The following is a 17,281-nucleotide window of genomic DNA, read 5'->3' on the forward strand; positions in this document are numbered from 1 at the left end:
AGACTGCAGGCTTCTTTCAGAAGAACCTTTTTTTTTTTTTGGAAGAGATTTTCCAAAAAAACTTCTTCCGAAAGAGAGCATCCACACACAAAAGCGCATCGAAAAAGCGATCTGCTTTTTTGAAAGATAACGTCCACACTGAATGGACGCTATCTTACATTTAAGCAGTGATTACTATGGACGGAGTGGCCACCAGGGCACCTGTGTTTTTTCCTTTTTCCTCTTCTTCTGAAAAAACTCCTTTTTCCCCGTCCACACACGCAAATAGGACAAAACCTCCTTTGCCTCAAACTGTGGAGCTATTTACACCTGTGCAAAGGGTCCCCCACCCCAACCCCAAACTGACTCCCCCTACCCCAAACCCAAGGCTTCTGCCCCATCCCTGAGATGGGCCCTCTACCTAGTGTCCGGCCATCCCCTCCCCGCTTTGCCAGACCCGGGCAGCACCGGGTAAGTCTGCTAATTTGAAAATAGTACTAAGAACTGGCACAGATAAAGCTTTTGTTGACATGGATACAGAGTTTACAAATACGTAGTCATTTGGCTTATGATTATCATCATGTATCTGCAGAACATTAATGGAAATTTGACTGGAAGTAATAAAATAATGATAATAAAGTCAACAGTGTCCCTGAAAATAAAGCACCTACTCACTCAATACTCCGGCATGCCATCTACTTACTGAGCCAAATTCCACTGAAGGTTACAGAGCTACACAATGGATGGACTTAGCCAATGTACTCATGCTTCCCCATATGTTTTCCATCTCTAGTGTAAGTGATGTGTCCAGAAGTCGGTTCCAAAGCAACTAGCTTACGTTATGCAACATTTGTATAACAGCCTCATGTCCATTTGGACACCTGTCAGATGGTAAAATCTCAGAGTAAGAACACTGACTCTGTTTCAGAACATTCAAAGATAGAAATGTAAACCCCTGACGTGAACACTAATACACATCTCTTGCTAAGAAATTACATTTAATGTACATTGCAGGCAACAATCCCAAATGCTAACCATTGTACAGAAATCTTAACACTTCACAGATGATTAGCTTTATGTGTTTCAAAATCTGGTATTAGCTTGAATGCGCCATGGTGAAGACTATCAAAAACATTTTAAAAAGCAAGTTACTTCACCACCACCAGCACTCCAGTCCCAAGAGTCAGACAGGGCTTTTTTGCGTCACCGGCTCCCAAAGCTGGTATGTGTGTGATGGAGGGAGAAGAGGGGAGGACGGGATGCAGCTTTCTAGAAAAGCTTCTGTTAATTACACTACGAGAAAGTGGACTCTTCTTGATGGTCAGGGAGCCATCATTTGGATTTTTCTTGACAGAACACGGATTTTTTTTTCAGTAAAATTTAATTTTTTGGGTGTGGAAAATTTCAGTTTTGCAGAAAGGGCATTTCTAGTTGGAAAACCATTCAAATGAACATTTTCCCAAAAGCTGTAATTGCAAATGCTTTTTTTCTTAAGGAGATTATGCTTTGCTAGCCCTGCACCTGGGCAATGTGAGAGTCACCTTATATCTATCATAGTTGTTCTATGTGAACGTGACATCTTAACACATTTTGCTTTAACATTTTATAGCTGTGAGATCTTAAACCTTGTAAGTTCTCTCACAGGACGGCAATTTTAGTTATGTACTGGAGAATGCTATACTACATACAGATGAATTTGATCTCTACTTGGAACTATAGAAACATATATTGTGTATTAAGGTCATGTGGAGAGCACAGTGCCTAGTATAAAAAAAATGAATCGCTATATCCATTAAAGCCAAATAAAAGGATAATGTCAAGGCTGTAGTCTGGCTTTAATCTCTTTTTAATCCTCTGCTCTATATGACATCTGATTTGAAAACTGGAGCAGAAAACTGTTTCTTTGCTTTAAATGTATATACAGGTCTATTTGTAAATGTTGTGCAATACATTTGTTTTTATTAAGCGGCTCAAGATTATTTATTTGTTGCCATTTATGAAAGGTTTCGTAGAGGGAGAAAGATATATCTTGACTTCTTCTTTCCTCCTTCTACATAACAAAACCCATGGATTTTTCAAACAAGTACTCTGTGAAAAATGATGAGTAGTTACAAAGTTACCAACTAATAGGGCTACTGAGACTTCTAAGAAAACTGGTAGATCATAATTTGGGTATATCAGTCTTGAGAGCCAATGTCCCTTCAGGAGCAATATTATGCTAAAAATGCAGGACAAAGTAAATGGAACCTATGAGTATGGTCCGACTTCAGCTAAGCAGTCAATTACAAGACCGCAATTTTTGGGAGATATGGGTTTTATCTACACTTCAGTGTAAGCCTAGGGTTAATGGGACTTGATCCAACTGACCCTGGGTTAATGAACCAAAGGCTTAAGTGGTTAATCTACACAGATTATTAACCCTATGGTTAAGAATTTTCTAATATGGGCTCAAACATGAGGCTCTTGTGTCCACACTGCAGCACACAGACCCAAGTCAAACCAACTATATCCTGGACTCTACATCTCTCTCTCTCTAGATATGTGGCTGCTTTTAGCCCTTTGACCATGGTGCTCTGTGGGGAAACCTGGCTGTCCACCCTGCATATTGAGGAAGTTTGAACAACCCGCTAACACATTCTGCCAGGAAATATTTTGGTCTATGTCCTCACAGCTACAGGAGACAGCAACATGGAGGACATGCCTTTTGGAAAACTAGCAACAATAAATAGAATTCAAAAGCTAATGATTCTATATATTTTTGTTAGTTTTATATATAATGTATATATAGCTATAGATACAGCAGTAGTAGTACCGTCAATTGTAGGAAGAGCTAATGAGGCTAATTAAGTGGGCTGGATGTGTTCCATTCATAGCTTTTGATGCTAAAATTGTGGATGCTGAAGGCAAGAGAAATTGGCTTTGTAATGGGCCAACCAGTTAACGTCTTTATTCAAGCCAAGGGTAACAGTGTCAAATTTCTAGATGAATTCCAGTTCTTCAGACGCTCTCTGTAATTAGTAAGTGAAATTCCTTTGTAGAAGAATCTCTGCCTTTAAACCCATGATTGAATGACCAGACAGGTTAAAATGTTCCCCTACACAGGCCTGGCCACAGGGCGAGGTGAGCAAGGCAGTTGCCTTTGGCTCTGTACCTTCAAGGCTCCATGCTGCCTGGCGCCACCTGCTCGCATCCACCAGCTGGGCTGGGCCCTGCTGTCAGCATGCCACCTTGGGCCCCACAAACTCTTTGGCTGGGCCTGCCCCTACAGGTTTACGTTTGTTACAATTTCAGATATCTGATTTGTGTCTATTTATCCTTTGTCGCAGAGACTGTTCCATTTGGCCAATATACATGGCAGAGACACATTGCTGGCATTTGATGGCATATCTCATATTAGAAGATGTGCAGTTGTACATCCTCTAATGGTGTCACTTGTATAGATATGTGGACAGTTTTGGCAATGGGGCTTGTCGCAGGCATGGGTTCCTGCTTGAGCGTATCTGAGGTGTGATGTGTGGCTGCTGGATAGGCTTTGCTTCAGCTTGGGGGGCTTGTCTATAGGTGAGGATTGGCCTGTCTCCTAAGACCTGTGAAAGTGAGGGACCATCTTCCAGGATAGGCTGTAAATTGTTAATGATGCGCGGGGGGTTTAAGCTGGGGCAATGACCAGTGGTCTTCTGTTATTTTTCTTGTTGGGCCTATCTTGAAGGAGTTGACTTCCTGGTACTGTCTGGCTCTGTCAATCTGTTTCCTCACTTCCCCAGGTGGGTACTTAAGTTTTAAGAATGCCTGATAAAGATCTTGTAGGTGTTTGTCCGTGGGACTGGAGCAGATCCAGTTGTATCTTAGGGGCATGGCTGTAGACAATGGACATGTGATGTGTCCTGGATGGAAGCTAGAGGCATGTAGGTAAGACTGGCAGTCAGTAGGTTTCCAGCATAAGGTGGTGTTTATAAGACCATCATTTATTTGTATTATAGTGTCAAGAAAGGAGATCTCTTTTTTGGACTGACCCAGTCTAAGGTTGATAGTGGGGGTGAAAATTGTCGAAATCCCTGTAGAATTCTTCAACGGCCTCCTCTGCATGGGTCCATATGATGAAGAAGATATCATTAGTGCGGTTTAAGCAGAGGAAGAGTGCTAGGGGACGAGAGCTGAGGAAACATTCGAGGTCAACCATAAAAATGCTGGCATATTATGGAGCCATGTGGGTGCCTATATACTGCTGACTGAAGATATAAATTGTCCCCAAATTGGAAATGGTTGTGGGTGAGGACAAAGTCACAGAGTTCTGCCACCAGGTGTGCTGTGGCATCATTGGGGATAGTATTTCTGACAGCTTGTAGTCCTTCCTCATTTGGCATGTTGGTTTAAAGAGTTTCAACATCCATGGTTGCCAGGATGGTGTTTTCAAGAAGACTACAGATGCTCTGTAGTTTCCTCAGGAAGTCAGTGGTGTCTCACAGCTAGAAGTGCTGGTAGCATGGGGTCTGAGGAGAGAGTCCACATAGACGGATAATCCTGCTGTAAGGGAGTCAATGCCTGAGGTGATGGGATTTCCAACTTTATGAACCTTGGGTAGGAGATAGAATGCTCCTGGTCGGGGCTCTGCGGATGTATTTATATAGACTTGGTCTCTAATGGTAGCAGGCAATGTAATGAACAGATGGTGTCATTTCTTTTGATATTCTCAGTTGGATCAGAGGAAAGAAGCCTGTAGAATGTGGTCTTGGTGAGTTGTCTGGCAGCTTCCAGTTCATAATCTGACCTACTGGGCATGTGAGAGTGAGCTAGTTGCTTCTAAGAACAGAATTAGGTATAACAGGAAAGAGCCACAATGCAGCATAAAAGACCAGCTGCGAGCAGGCAGTTTCAGAGTGAGAGCCATCCTGTTCATGGAATGGTTCAGGGTGGCTGACCCAGACCCCACACTTTGGAGGGGTGTCCCACAGCAGCCATCTCAACTGTCCTATGGATGGGCCTAGCAGGGGGCGGGAAGCAGCAATTGCCTCACCCCCTGCACTCACCACGGCAGCTGGAGCTGGAACAGTGCAGCAGCCTGCTCCAACCCACCGCTCTCTCCTGGCCTGCTCCACTCATTAGGAAGTGGAGTGTCCCAACCACCGCCGTGGAGAAGTGAGGCACAAAGGGCTGGGAGGGCAGTGCAATAGAACAGAGGTGAGGTGGAGTCTGCAGGGGTGCCCCCGACCCAGTGCCTAGGTGGTGTCGCCCCAGACCTCACACTCCTCCTCACCCCCACTCCAGGGACAGTCTTGTTCAGAGTTGAACTCTGAGTCAGTGAGAGAATGAGGGATTGAATCAGGAGCAGATGACAGAATTGGATACCAATGAGGAAAGACAAAGGAAAACTGCTGGAAATAAGTCAGAAAAACTGCTGCACAGATCGAGATGAAAACGAGAGTGGAACAAAGCTGGCTGACCAGGAGCAGAACAGTAAGAGTGATAAAAGAAAAATACCAAAGAATCTATAAAGCAACAGTGATTTTAAAGGGATACCAACACATTTATAAAGTAAGCTTACTAGCTTTTAATATACAATTTTTAGTGTTGTATAGTTTAACATACATATTTAATATGTACGCTTGAACTGTGCGTGTGTTTTTAAATGGTATCTCATGTAAAACTTAAAAGCAAATTTAAGATCTGCTTTCAGTGATTTATTTATACACCGGCCACTTTGTTTTGTTTAGGATTTGAGAAAACTCAATTTTAGTTACAATTACTAGTTACAGTAATAAAAAAGATTTGGTTTTGGAAAAAAATACTGACTGTGTCAATCGCTTTACTGGAAGGTTATATCTGTGTCCTTTAATGTTTCCTTAAGAAACCTGGAAACTTGTAACTCAGCAGGAATTGGCTGGGGGTAGGGGGAGATAACAGAGAACAGACAGGCCATTTGATGGCAGTGTCCCAAAATCCATTTGTCTGGGTAACCCTTAGAATGGCCCATGAAAGTATGTCGGGCCAGGCTTGTAGATCAGTGGACAGGCTGCGAAGGTACTACAACCTTTACTCGTTGAGGGGTTGGACTAGGATAAGACACAGAAGCTTACTATCTCACACACCTCAGTGCAAGAGCACTGAAAAAATCCTCATGCGACTTCAAGCACAGACAATGTTACTTTTCCAAATTAAAGTTTACTAAGTTGAAAGACGAATGCTTCAGACCACAGAAGCTCCCTGGCCACTACCTGATTAATCACAATGAAAGAAATATAGAAACCACACTTTGGAGGATACAACTGTTCATGCAGAGCCCAGCAGGCACAGGGAGGCATTATTTCAAACTGCTGGTGGGAACTCTGCAATGTATACAACTGAAGTAATCAACAGCTCCTTGGAGTATGGTTGAAGGATATGCTGCTGCAGCGGATACTATGGCAGAGTCTCCTGTACGACTGGTTTCAGCAAGTCACTTAGCTGGCCTCTGTCTGCACTTGTTGCTGGCTACCAGCAGTGTCCAAGCATCATTCTGGGGCCAGAAGGGCATTATCCTGGCTGACCAGATCATCAGGTACTATCACTGGCTCCAGGCTAGGAGCAGAGCTCCAGACCAGGTCAAACTCCTCATAGAGAAGACATGATGCTAGCAAGCTGCCAGAAGTGCAATTCTGCTCTCTGGCTTTTCTGTACTCAATCCTGTGATGCTTAATTTGCTCCTGTAACTGCTCCAGTATATTTGTAATGCTGCCAACTTCTTTGCTATTTGCTGATAGAAACAGCAGTCCCCGATACTCTTGCCAAAGTCCACTGTTTTGCTGGCCTTGCACCAGAAGTTTATCAAAATCCCATTGTGCTCCATGACCATGAAGCAGCATACTTTGCAAAAGGCTTGGTCAGTCTCTACTGTAAACACCAAAGACTTTCTGACAGCGTTTTTGCACTTTGGCAGTGAGAAGATAATGGAAGAGTTAAATGCTGACTCGCCAAGTTGCTGCATTATACCAATGGAAGTTACTTTTGTATTCCTTGGGATTGATGGGAGATTCTTGAAATAGAGAAGACAAAGAAAGTTGGCCTATGAGATGATGGGATACTTTCACAGGACTGCCAGGATTTCAATTTGTGGAGGGTAAGAGCTGCAGATTTTAAAGCAGTAGGGCTCAAACCCTGGCTCCTGGCTTGACTCTGGTTCAGACTCTCCACCTTTACAGGGTCCTAAAATCCCAGATCTGAAATCAATTATGAACCCGGAATGCCACCATATGTAGACTGGATGTGTTACAAATCAGCTTTTGCAGTGTCCAACAGAAGTAGCAGGACCTCTTATATTGAATAGAAATAGATGTAAATATAGTTTCACGCCAGTAAATGGTGAGAGGATAGAAAGTGACTAGCTCTAAGACCTACTGGAAACAAGATGTTTAATGTCTGGGACTGAGGAGCCAAAAAAAATAGTCACTTGGAGAAAGATGTGGACCAAAGGGTACAGGGATCCAAGTGCCTTGTTCTTCCTAATTTCTTGTAACTAAAGCAGCTTTCTGTCTCTGGTTGCAGTTAGTACTATGGCTGTAGTTGCTGCCCAGGCACATAGTGAGAATGTAAAACTGGACAAAAAATGTGTCACAAAATTTAAATGTGGACAAAAGACAGAATCATTTGTTAAATCAGCCAGTATTGGAGGTGACTAGCGAAGTGAAAGGATTTGTCCTCTGGGATTAAAAAAGGCAACATTAAACCCACACTGAGATGCCATTCTTTATTTTTCCCCTAAATTGTGGGCTGAGATATATAAAGCATGCAACGTGATCTGAATAAAATGAAATACAAATTGTTTATATTTAATAAGATTATTTTTTACATTCCAGTAATTTACAATTGCAGGTTTTATACTATAAATATGCAAGGCTCTTTAACAATATGTAGAAAGAAATGGTTCCCTCCCCAAGGAACTTCCTATCCCACAGGCCTGATCCAAAGCCTACTGAAAGTAATGAGAAAATCCCATTGGTTCTACAGCCATGGATCAAAGGTCCAGGAAATTGACATCAACGAGTTTTAGTATTCACTTCACTGAGAGGCTGACTGGGTCTTAAGTTAGACAGCTATAGGGATGCTAGCGTAGAGCCATTTAAACAATTAACCAATAAGCCTAGGCTTAATCCAAATGACTATACACATTCTCTTCCCCCCTTGCTTCCCAGGCATGCCAGTTCCATGGAGCCACCTTATCAAGGAGGATAAGGAAGTTATCTGGTAACTATTAATTCCAAAGCACAAGAAGAAACTTCCAAGCACAAGAAGTGGCAATGAATTTGAGGTGCAAATGTGGGCAGAATCGGTCCCTCTGTCACAAGTGGGAGGTTATAAAAGGAGTCCAGGAAGAGAGAACTGGAAAGAAGTATACCTTTTAATACCTACAACAAAATTAATTAATGAACTTCGTTCATTTGCTGAGCATTGCCTAAAACTTTATGGCAGATTCAGCTGCCAAAACTTTACCGTGTGACCTCTCTAGACAGTCTACCTAGTGAACATGCCAGGACTTTCTACTGACTCTCACTTAAGTAGCTGGCACTTAATTTCATAAGGAATGGTGAGGGTTTTTTTTGTTTTGTTTCATTTTTTTTTTTTTGCTCAATAGCTTCTACATATACTACGATATAAATTAAAATAAAATTCACAAGAGGAGATACAGGAAACAAAAATCATGTCTAATTACCAAAAGGCCTTATTTCTTCTTTCTTTATTCAGTGCTTCAAATCATGGGCATACATAAGAGGAAGCAAGAAGTCCCTCCCCTTCACCAATCTCAAGTGTCCCTTCAGCCTGGGGAGGAAGGAAGCAGCAGTGCAGCTGGTTGAGCTCCTCCTTCCCTCATGCCCACAGCTGCAGCCCGCTGCTTCTCCTTCCCTACTGCTGGCATCTTACACATTGCCTTTGCCTCTACTGCCGGCTCATCTCAGCTAGTGCTCTGCACACCAGGCAGCAGAGCTGGGATTCCAGAGGCAGGAAGGAAAAGCAACAGCTATAGACATGCAGGATGGAAGAGCTTAGCTGGCAGACAGCTCCCCTGCTCTGTCCTCCTTCCCCAGGCTTCAGGGATTCAGACATTGCCACTGCTAGCAGAAGCCGCTGCCTCCTTGCTGCTGGACATGCCCACTGTCCTGAGATAGGGTATATGTGTGTGGGGGGGTTAATGTATCCTTCCAAAAGCAGTGAAATTTAAATTCCTTATGCACAACCCTGGCTTTACCTGAAGACTAATTTTACTCACCTGACTAGCATATTTCTATTGTCTTCAGTAGAGTTACCCCTGAGCTAAACCAAGGCTAGGTCTTCACTACTGAACTAAATTGGTGCTGCTGCAATCGATGAAGCAGCATTGATTAACAGGTGTAGTGAAGACATGCTAAATCAATGGCAGAGTGCTCTCCCATCAATTTCCGTACTCCAACTCCCTGAGAAGAGTAAGGTAAGTCATTAGGGATACATCTTCTATCAACACATTACAATGTAGACACTGTGGTAAGTGGATCTAACTATTCTGACTTCTATTACATTATTCACATGACTAAAGTAGCATAACTTAGACTGATTTACCACTGTAGCGTAGACCTGGCCTGAGATAAGACACAGGCCCTGTGACTCTACAACACAAATGACCTATAGTGAAATCACAAGATCAGCACTTTGGCATATAAGCTCCTGCCTTAATTAGAACTTTAGGCAAGTAAATGCTTGCTAATTGGTGTTTCACAAATATATAAGAGAACCTTTGCTTCAGTGACTCGATGCCCTTGGTAGAATTTGGTCAGCCACTTACCTTCACACCCTTCCTTTAAATGTTAACAAAGCATTGCATTATTATCACTTAACCTGTTTTTTCGTGTATTACCTGTCACTAGCACAGCTACTCGTCGCAGTCCAGTCATGTTGCGGATTGACTAGGATCCCCCAGGACAGGAAGACAGAGTTTGGGGTCAAAGTGCCAACCACCAGTTGGAGCGGCTTTTGAGTCTTGGTCTTACCTATAAAAGAAAAGACAATTCTACTTCTGCTTAGTTCTTCTCTAGTTGGTGGGAGATATTTGTGTCTGGTTGAGACTAAATTCAAATGGAAGGTAGAGTGAAAGAGAATGCAGCCCTTTTTCCATCCTCACTTCTCTTTAGTAATGAAAAATATTCTATTTTCAATTGAATATAGTTCTCCATATCTTCTGTACATGGAGCATTCATAATAATGAGTTTTGCCCAGTGGCATAACTGGTCATGATTTAATGTGGACAGAGTACTTTTCACCAGGACTGAAATAAAACAAAACCTTTCAAAAACTTATTTCACCGAAAATTGGTGGCAGGTCTTGAGAGTGTCTCTGTCTGGTGATGTCTGTCTCTCACCATTCAAATAACTTAACTGCTCATCTCTTACATAAAAGCTCCCATGTAGCTTTGCTCTGAACACAGTGGTGCAAACCTCCCTCTAGAGCCAATCTGTGGAGCATTCCCCTCTGGGGGTGCACAATGAGGTCACCAGAGGAAGAGGAGCCTACAGCCAGATGAGTGGCCAGGCCAGCACCAAGGGAAAACATGCAGGAAGTCCCCGCTGCTCAGGGAGGGATGAGGAAATACAGTGCAACCCCACTCCTGCAGCAGCCTGCTGCTCTTTCCTTCCTCTCTTCCATGACTGCTGCGTACTACCTCTGTTCTACCTTCATACTCTCCCCCGCTGCTGCTTGCACTAGCCCAGGCACCTGACCAGCCACACAGTTCATGTATTTTAAACATTCTGGAGCATCGATGGGCAACCAAAAAATAGGGAGTGGCCCACATGAGTGGGCAACCCGTGGCCCACTGGGGTTCTACCTGCTCCCCCCCCCCCACACACAATCCCCGTTTTCCTCCTTCCCCCACACTGGGGTAGTGGAGCCCTGCACTTCCTAGGCCTCTTCCCTCTACTTCCCAGATTTTTTAAAGTGCACAAATTGCTTGATTTGTGCTTCTTCTCTGCTTCTCCCCCTCCCTCCCAGAGCTAGAACACCATGAATGAGCTGTTCACAGCTGGTTAAGCTCTGGGAGGGAGGAGAGGAGCAGGGCTGGAGTGCGAATTAGGCAATTTACGTGCTTCAAATGTATATGGGGGGGAAGAGTGTAGGAAGTGTGGTACTCCAGTGCCCCAGTATGCAAGTGTTGTGTGGGGAGAAGGGACAGACAGGTGGTCCATGGGCCGCAGGTGGAGCCCCACTGGGCTGCAGGTTGCCTACCACTGCACTCGAGCCTGCTGGAGTGAGAGGAACCAGGAACCCTAGTCTGCTCCACTCTGTACTAAGGATGATAAAATGCGATTAATTGACTAGTCGACGGAACTTCCATTGACTAGTCAACTAGTCGATAGGCACTTGCGCATTCCTCCTTTGAAATGTACAAGAGCCCCTGCTGGGGCTACCCCTCTGAAGTTTTTATTTATTAAAGAGCAGCCTTGCTATAATTTGAAATGGAGAAATTTTTATTAATAGAAAAATAATTTTAAATCATTCTAAGAGGTTTCTAAATCTCAAACTCAACCTTTAAATTTCTAAGTAATTATAATTTCTCTTTGAGCTCTGTAAAGTTGGACTCTGGCTTTATAAGTGGCAGACTAGCTTCACCTAATCACACCATCATTGGAGATGAAGGCTGGTATGCAGCATCACAAATGCATGAGATGATATGATCATCATAAAGATTCACTTCTTCCATGAGTCCCACAAGCACTAATTCATATCACTCCAAGAGCAGGGAAAGGGGAAAAATGTATACAGTAACTCCACCTTTCCTCACTGTCATCCAACAGATTTTGTCCTTTCTGTTTGTCATTTAAGAGCAGGAAATGTCTCTAATTTGGTTTGTCAAATAAACAAAGCTTTTTCAACAAGAAAACAAGCAACAAGGCTCGAAGGTCAAGGTTGTTATTTTATCAAAATTAGTTCACGCCACCCTAGATAAAAGACATTTGATTGTGACATTGTTTAGTGGGGTAGTGTTATTTTAAGTTATGTTGTTATAAGGTTAAGAATGAGACAATGCAAGTTTCAAAACAGAGTATTCCCACACATCAAGACTGCTTGCATCTGTGTTGTGGCCTAGCCCATTATAAAAAAGTAGGGCAGCTACAAATTTTAGATCAAGATCCAAAATTATTTATACTTAGTGTTTGATTAGTGAGTTTGGTTTAGGTCCATCTCTAATGGGAATGATCCAATTAAAATTCCCCATGACAGAAGCAGCTATTAAAATTAATAGTACTGAGCTGTGATTTTAGGCAGCTTATTTTTTAAATGGCATTTAATAGCTTTTTATCAAGTAGAGCAATCTGTTACCAAATATTTTCTACATACATCTAATGGAGAAAAAAATATTGCTTCATGCCTGCAAATGCCCAGGCAAAGACAGTAGTCTCCCTCCCTCAAAATATAATGATTAAACAAATTCCATCTGAAGATCTCAAGAACTTTAAAAACATTAATCAATTATTTTCCACCAGACCCCTGTGAAAAAGTGTTATCTTCACATTAAAATAAAGAATGAAAGTACTAAACACTGAAGTGACTCGTTAAGGTCACATAGGAAATCTGTAGCAGAGGTCAGAAACAGAATTTAGACCTTCTTATTACCAGAAAAAGCTTTATCCAGAATGCTTTCCTTTCCCTTCAGCAATGTGTATTAGTGATGTTGGTGACACTCTAATAATATATATACAGACTCTTACCTTTATCAATGAAGTGCATTAAAATTTATAAGGAAGATACTTAACAGGCATTTTCGGGAAATTATAAAATATTAAATCTGTCCAACTCAAGTTCAAGAAATACAAATATTATAAAGCAGTACATTTAAAGACAGATGCCTTTGTTTAAAATTATGTATCTAAATTCCACAAGCTAGGATATCTTTTCATTTGCATTTTTGATTCCCATATTTTAGGGAAAAGAAATTAAATAGGTTAAATCTCAGTTTTTGTAACGAGAACTTATTATAAAGGACCTCCAAGAACTGCATCTAGGTTTCTTAATTAGAACAACTCAGTGTTTCTTAAACTGTGTTCCCACGAGACAGTTGGAGGTGTGCCTCGGAGAACAACAATTCAAAATCGCCACCCTTAAAGGGGCAGGAAACCTTTTTTGTTTCTCAATAACTTCCCCCCGACCCTTTTTTTTTTTTGGCTCAACAAAAAAAAAAATGCTTGGTGTTCCTTGGTCTTAAAAAGTTCAAGAAACCCTGGCCTAGATGTACATGCCCACCTTTTTGTTTTCATCACACAATTGGGGATTTCACCATCTACATTGAAAAAACTGGTTCTCTCAAATAAACTAAATAAAACATTATTCTGTCTTCATTTGACTGTACATAGGAAAAATTGGTAATATTACAGTACCTGAGCAGGTTTTCCTGTGATTTCGAACGGGTGCAGCTCGTACTGTAATCAAGTACCTTGGCTCAGCATCTGGAAATAACAATTAGGTAATCAGTTTAAATTGACAATTTGTTTTTTTTTAAATGATAAGTTATTCCTGGTGAATAGTGGAATATTAATTAATATTCAACATTTTTTGTATTTTTTTCAGGCTATGGCCAAATTTACCTTCTACTTTATTCACTGATAATCCGGAAGCATTCTAGGTACTATCAGAGATGTTTATAAAAACAAGACACACCCCTAAATTTTAAAAAATTACAATCTAAGATGAGACATTACAAAACAGAGAGGAAGTAGGGAACTAGGTGATGGAATCCAAATACAACTCCCCTCTGCCATGTACATTGGACAAATTGGGATATCTCAACACAAAAGAATAAATGGATACAAACGAGACTTCAAGAATGGTAACATTCCAAAAAACAGCAGACGAGAACTTCCATCTCCCTGGACACAAAGAAACAGACTTAAAAGTTACCATTCTTGAACAGAAAAAAACCTTTAAAAACCAACTGGAGTGTGAAACTGCTGAATTTGAATTCATATGCAAACCTGACAACATCACGGTTGGTCTGAATAGGGACTGGCTATATCATTACAAAAAGTTATTTCCCCCTTTAGGTAGTTTCTTGTTCTTATCAATTGTTGGAAGTGGTTCCATATCCACCCTGACTGAATCAGGCCAGGTCTATACTTCTGGGGAAGATCAGCTTACATATGCAATTCCAGATACATAAATAATATAGCTGGAGTTGACATACCTTAAGCTAAACTTCAGCACTGATCCTACAGCAGGAGGTCAATGGGAGAAACAGTTCTGTTGATTTTGCTTATTCCTCGCAACAGCACAGAGTACAGATGCTGCCAGGGTACCCACAGCATTCAGTTTACTTTGGTCTTTACTAGAACCGTGAAATCAAAACACTGGAAGATTGACCACTGCAGCATCCATGTTCTTGTATGTGTGGAAGTGGCCTTCATCTCATTAACACTGATCTTGCTCGTAGTAACGTAACACTCCCATCCATGTATGTATATAGAAATTCCTGCCATATTGAAGCTTCCACTTCATGCATCTGACAAGGTGAGCTGCAGCCCACACAAGTGTATGCCCTGATAAATCTGTTAGTCTTTAAGGTGCCACAGGATCCCTTGATTTTGCTGAAACAGACTAACATGGCTACCTCTCTGATACATGTAACTAGTTTCTCTAATGTATTAAGCTTACCTTGTGTGTTCTGTTTTATTTTGCTTAGTAACCTACTTTGTTCTGTTTTTATGACCATTGAAATCTTACCTTTATACTTAATATAATCACTTTTGTTTATTAATAACCCCACTGTATCTTAATTAAAATAAAATGAACACAGTAAAGTTAATTTGGTTTAGCACTATCTGCATTAGGAATCTGAATCTAATTTAAGAAGATAAAATTTAAATTCATTTGAATTAACAGATGCACATTTTCAGCATATTCAAAACATCAATCATAATCAATGATGTAATGAAAATAAACTGAAACTGATGCAAAACTTAATTCATTCCACAATTTGAAACAAACCATTTTTGATGTTTGCAAATTATTATAAGAAAAATTATGGCACTGATTTTACTTAAGAATCCCAAAGCTGTTTAAACCATTAGTTCATTAAACACAACAGGCCTGCAAGATAGATATTATTAATATGAAATTTTATAGGTGGGTAAACCAAGAGAGATTAAGGCCTTACATTTTCAAAAGACTATTTTTTGGTGCCCGGTTCCAGATATTAAGTGCCAAGATTTTCCACCTGTAGCTCCCACTGAAATCAACTAGAATTAAGGGTTTAGCACTTTTGAAAATCAGCCCATGGATTTCTTAAGTTGGGCAACCAAAAATGGGTGTCCACAATTAGTGGGCACTTAAATTACTTGCCTGAGAACATGCAGTGTTGTTGTAGCCATGTTGATCTCAGGTTATCAGAAAGACAAGGTGGATGAGGCAGTATCTTTTATTGGACCAACATCTGTTGGTGAGAGACAAGCTTGCAAGCTACATAGAGTTCTTACAAGCTCTTTTTCAGGCTCAAAAAATGTATGAAGAGTTCCTTTTCCCAGACCTGAAAGTTCTGTGTAGGTTGAAAGTTTGTTTCTCTCACTAATAGAGCTTCATCCAATACAAGATATTAGCTCACTGACTTCGCTTAAGATCACATAGTTACTGTCTGAGCAAGACAAAGAATAGCAGGTCTGAGCCCCAGGACTCGGGTCAATTCAATACAGATTATATAATAAAATATTCCCTTGGACCAAGAGTTTGCAACTTGTGTGCCTAATAGGACTACAATCATATTTCAAGACGTAAATGAATGACATGATTTTCAAAACTTTCTTGGAAGCTGTGGCGGAGATTAATGAAAACCAAGCTACTTTTGTAGAGGTGCCTAAAAACTGGATGTAAAGGGCACCAAAAACCTTGAAAATAATGACTTGGTTTTCTTGTTCTCCCAACTCAATCCTCTACTGGATATTCAAGTAAGTGTGAGATCACACTGCCCTCTCTTCTTGAACAAAGTGTCTTGGAACTTTTAACAATCATGAACTTCGTTTTAAGTCTTGCCTTACAGTGCATTGGCTCATGAAGAGCAAATATTGCTTCTTGGAATGTAACACATGTCACATATTTTTATTAATAAAAGGCCTATTGGCTGTCTGAAATATATTATCTAGACTGATTAGAGCTGCCAGTTTTCCCCGGCTATTTCCTGAAGCAGCCTGAATTAATCCTGGGGGGTCCCCCACCCAAATACTGAGCAGACAAAAACCTGTTTAAATTGCTGATTAGATGAGAGCATCACATAACAGATGTGGGTTACCATAATGAAGGGTTTATTCAAAAAGCATAAGCTTCTTCCACCCACCTTCACTTTATACACCAAAGATCACAACATAATGTTTATAAACAGTTGTTGGTTTAATAATGTGTTTTTGTTCTATATCTGAAATCTGTTCTCAGAAAAAATGTGCTATGTTGGGCGTTGTTCATTGACCCTTCATGGAGGTTGGCAAGGACTCTACATGTGAAAAATAGAGCACTTCCTCATTTTCCAATGACCTCACCATTTCCCTGATAACACTATATAAAAGGAAGCACTTTTAAAAAATAAGAGGATTTTTTGGTACACTGAATCAGTTGTCAGACATTAAAGCCAAAACTACTAAACTAAATTTTATTATGTTCATTCTTATCAAGATCAGTGATTATGAAACTAGAACAATTTAAATCAGACAGTAAAGTTCATGTTGCAGTCCAGACGCAACACTAAAATCCAGGTTTAACCTGAGCTCACAAAACGTATTACAATACAGAAATATACTTGGGAGAGGTTATGAAGCAGACCCAAACATTTTACTGAATATGTTACTGATAGATGTCGATCCAACTTGCTCTTAAATATCTCCAGTGATGGAGATTCCACAACCTCCCTAGGCAATTTATTCCAGTGTTTCACCACCCTGACACTTGGGAAGTTTTTCTAACATCCAACCTAAACCTCCCTTGCTGCAATTTAAGCCCATTGCTTCTTGTCCTATCCTCAGAGGCCAAGGAAAACCATTTTTCTCCATCCTCCTTGTAACACCTTTTTAGATACTTGAAAACTGCTATCATGTCCCTTCAGTCTTCTCTTTTCAAAACGAAACAAACCCAATTCTTTCAGTCTTCCCTCACAGGTCATGTTTTCTAGACCTTTAATCATTTTTGTTGCTCTTCTCTGGGCCTTCTCCAAATCTTTCTTGAACTGTAGTGACCAGGACTGGACACAATACTTCAACTGAGGCCTAATCAGTATATTATTTATTATCATATATTGTTTATTTTAATTAATTTTTTGTATGAATGTGTAAAG

The 17,281-nt window shown here is 40.8% G+C and overlaps 1 protein-coding gene across 40 annotated transcripts in view; it reads right to left on the reverse strand.

The window, feature by feature from the left end:
- Window positions 1-17,281, reverse strand: part of ABI3BP (ABI family member 3 binding protein) — a 320,664-nt gene that overhangs the window by 194,886 nt on the left and 108,497 nt on the right. For all 40 annotated transcript variants that reach the window (XM_075907457.2, XM_089772857.1, XM_075907515.2 and 37 more), the window contains exons 3-4: window positions 13,353-13,421; window positions 9,839-9,971 (exon numbers count right to left, since the gene is read on the reverse strand). In XM_075907457.2, the coding sequence (XP_075763572.2) occupies window positions 9,839-9,971; window positions 13,353-13,421 (202 nt within the window). The remainder of the gene's footprint in view (window positions 1-9,838; window positions 9,972-13,352; window positions 13,422-17,281) is intronic.

The sequence above is a fragment of the Pelodiscus sinensis genome, chromosome 1 (genome assembly GCF_052426305.1).
Source record: "Pelodiscus sinensis isolate ZL-2025 chromosome 1, ASM5242630v1, whole genome shotgun sequence".
In the NCBI taxonomy this organism is placed as follows: Eukaryota; Metazoa; Chordata; order Testudines; family Trionychidae; genus Pelodiscus; species Pelodiscus sinensis.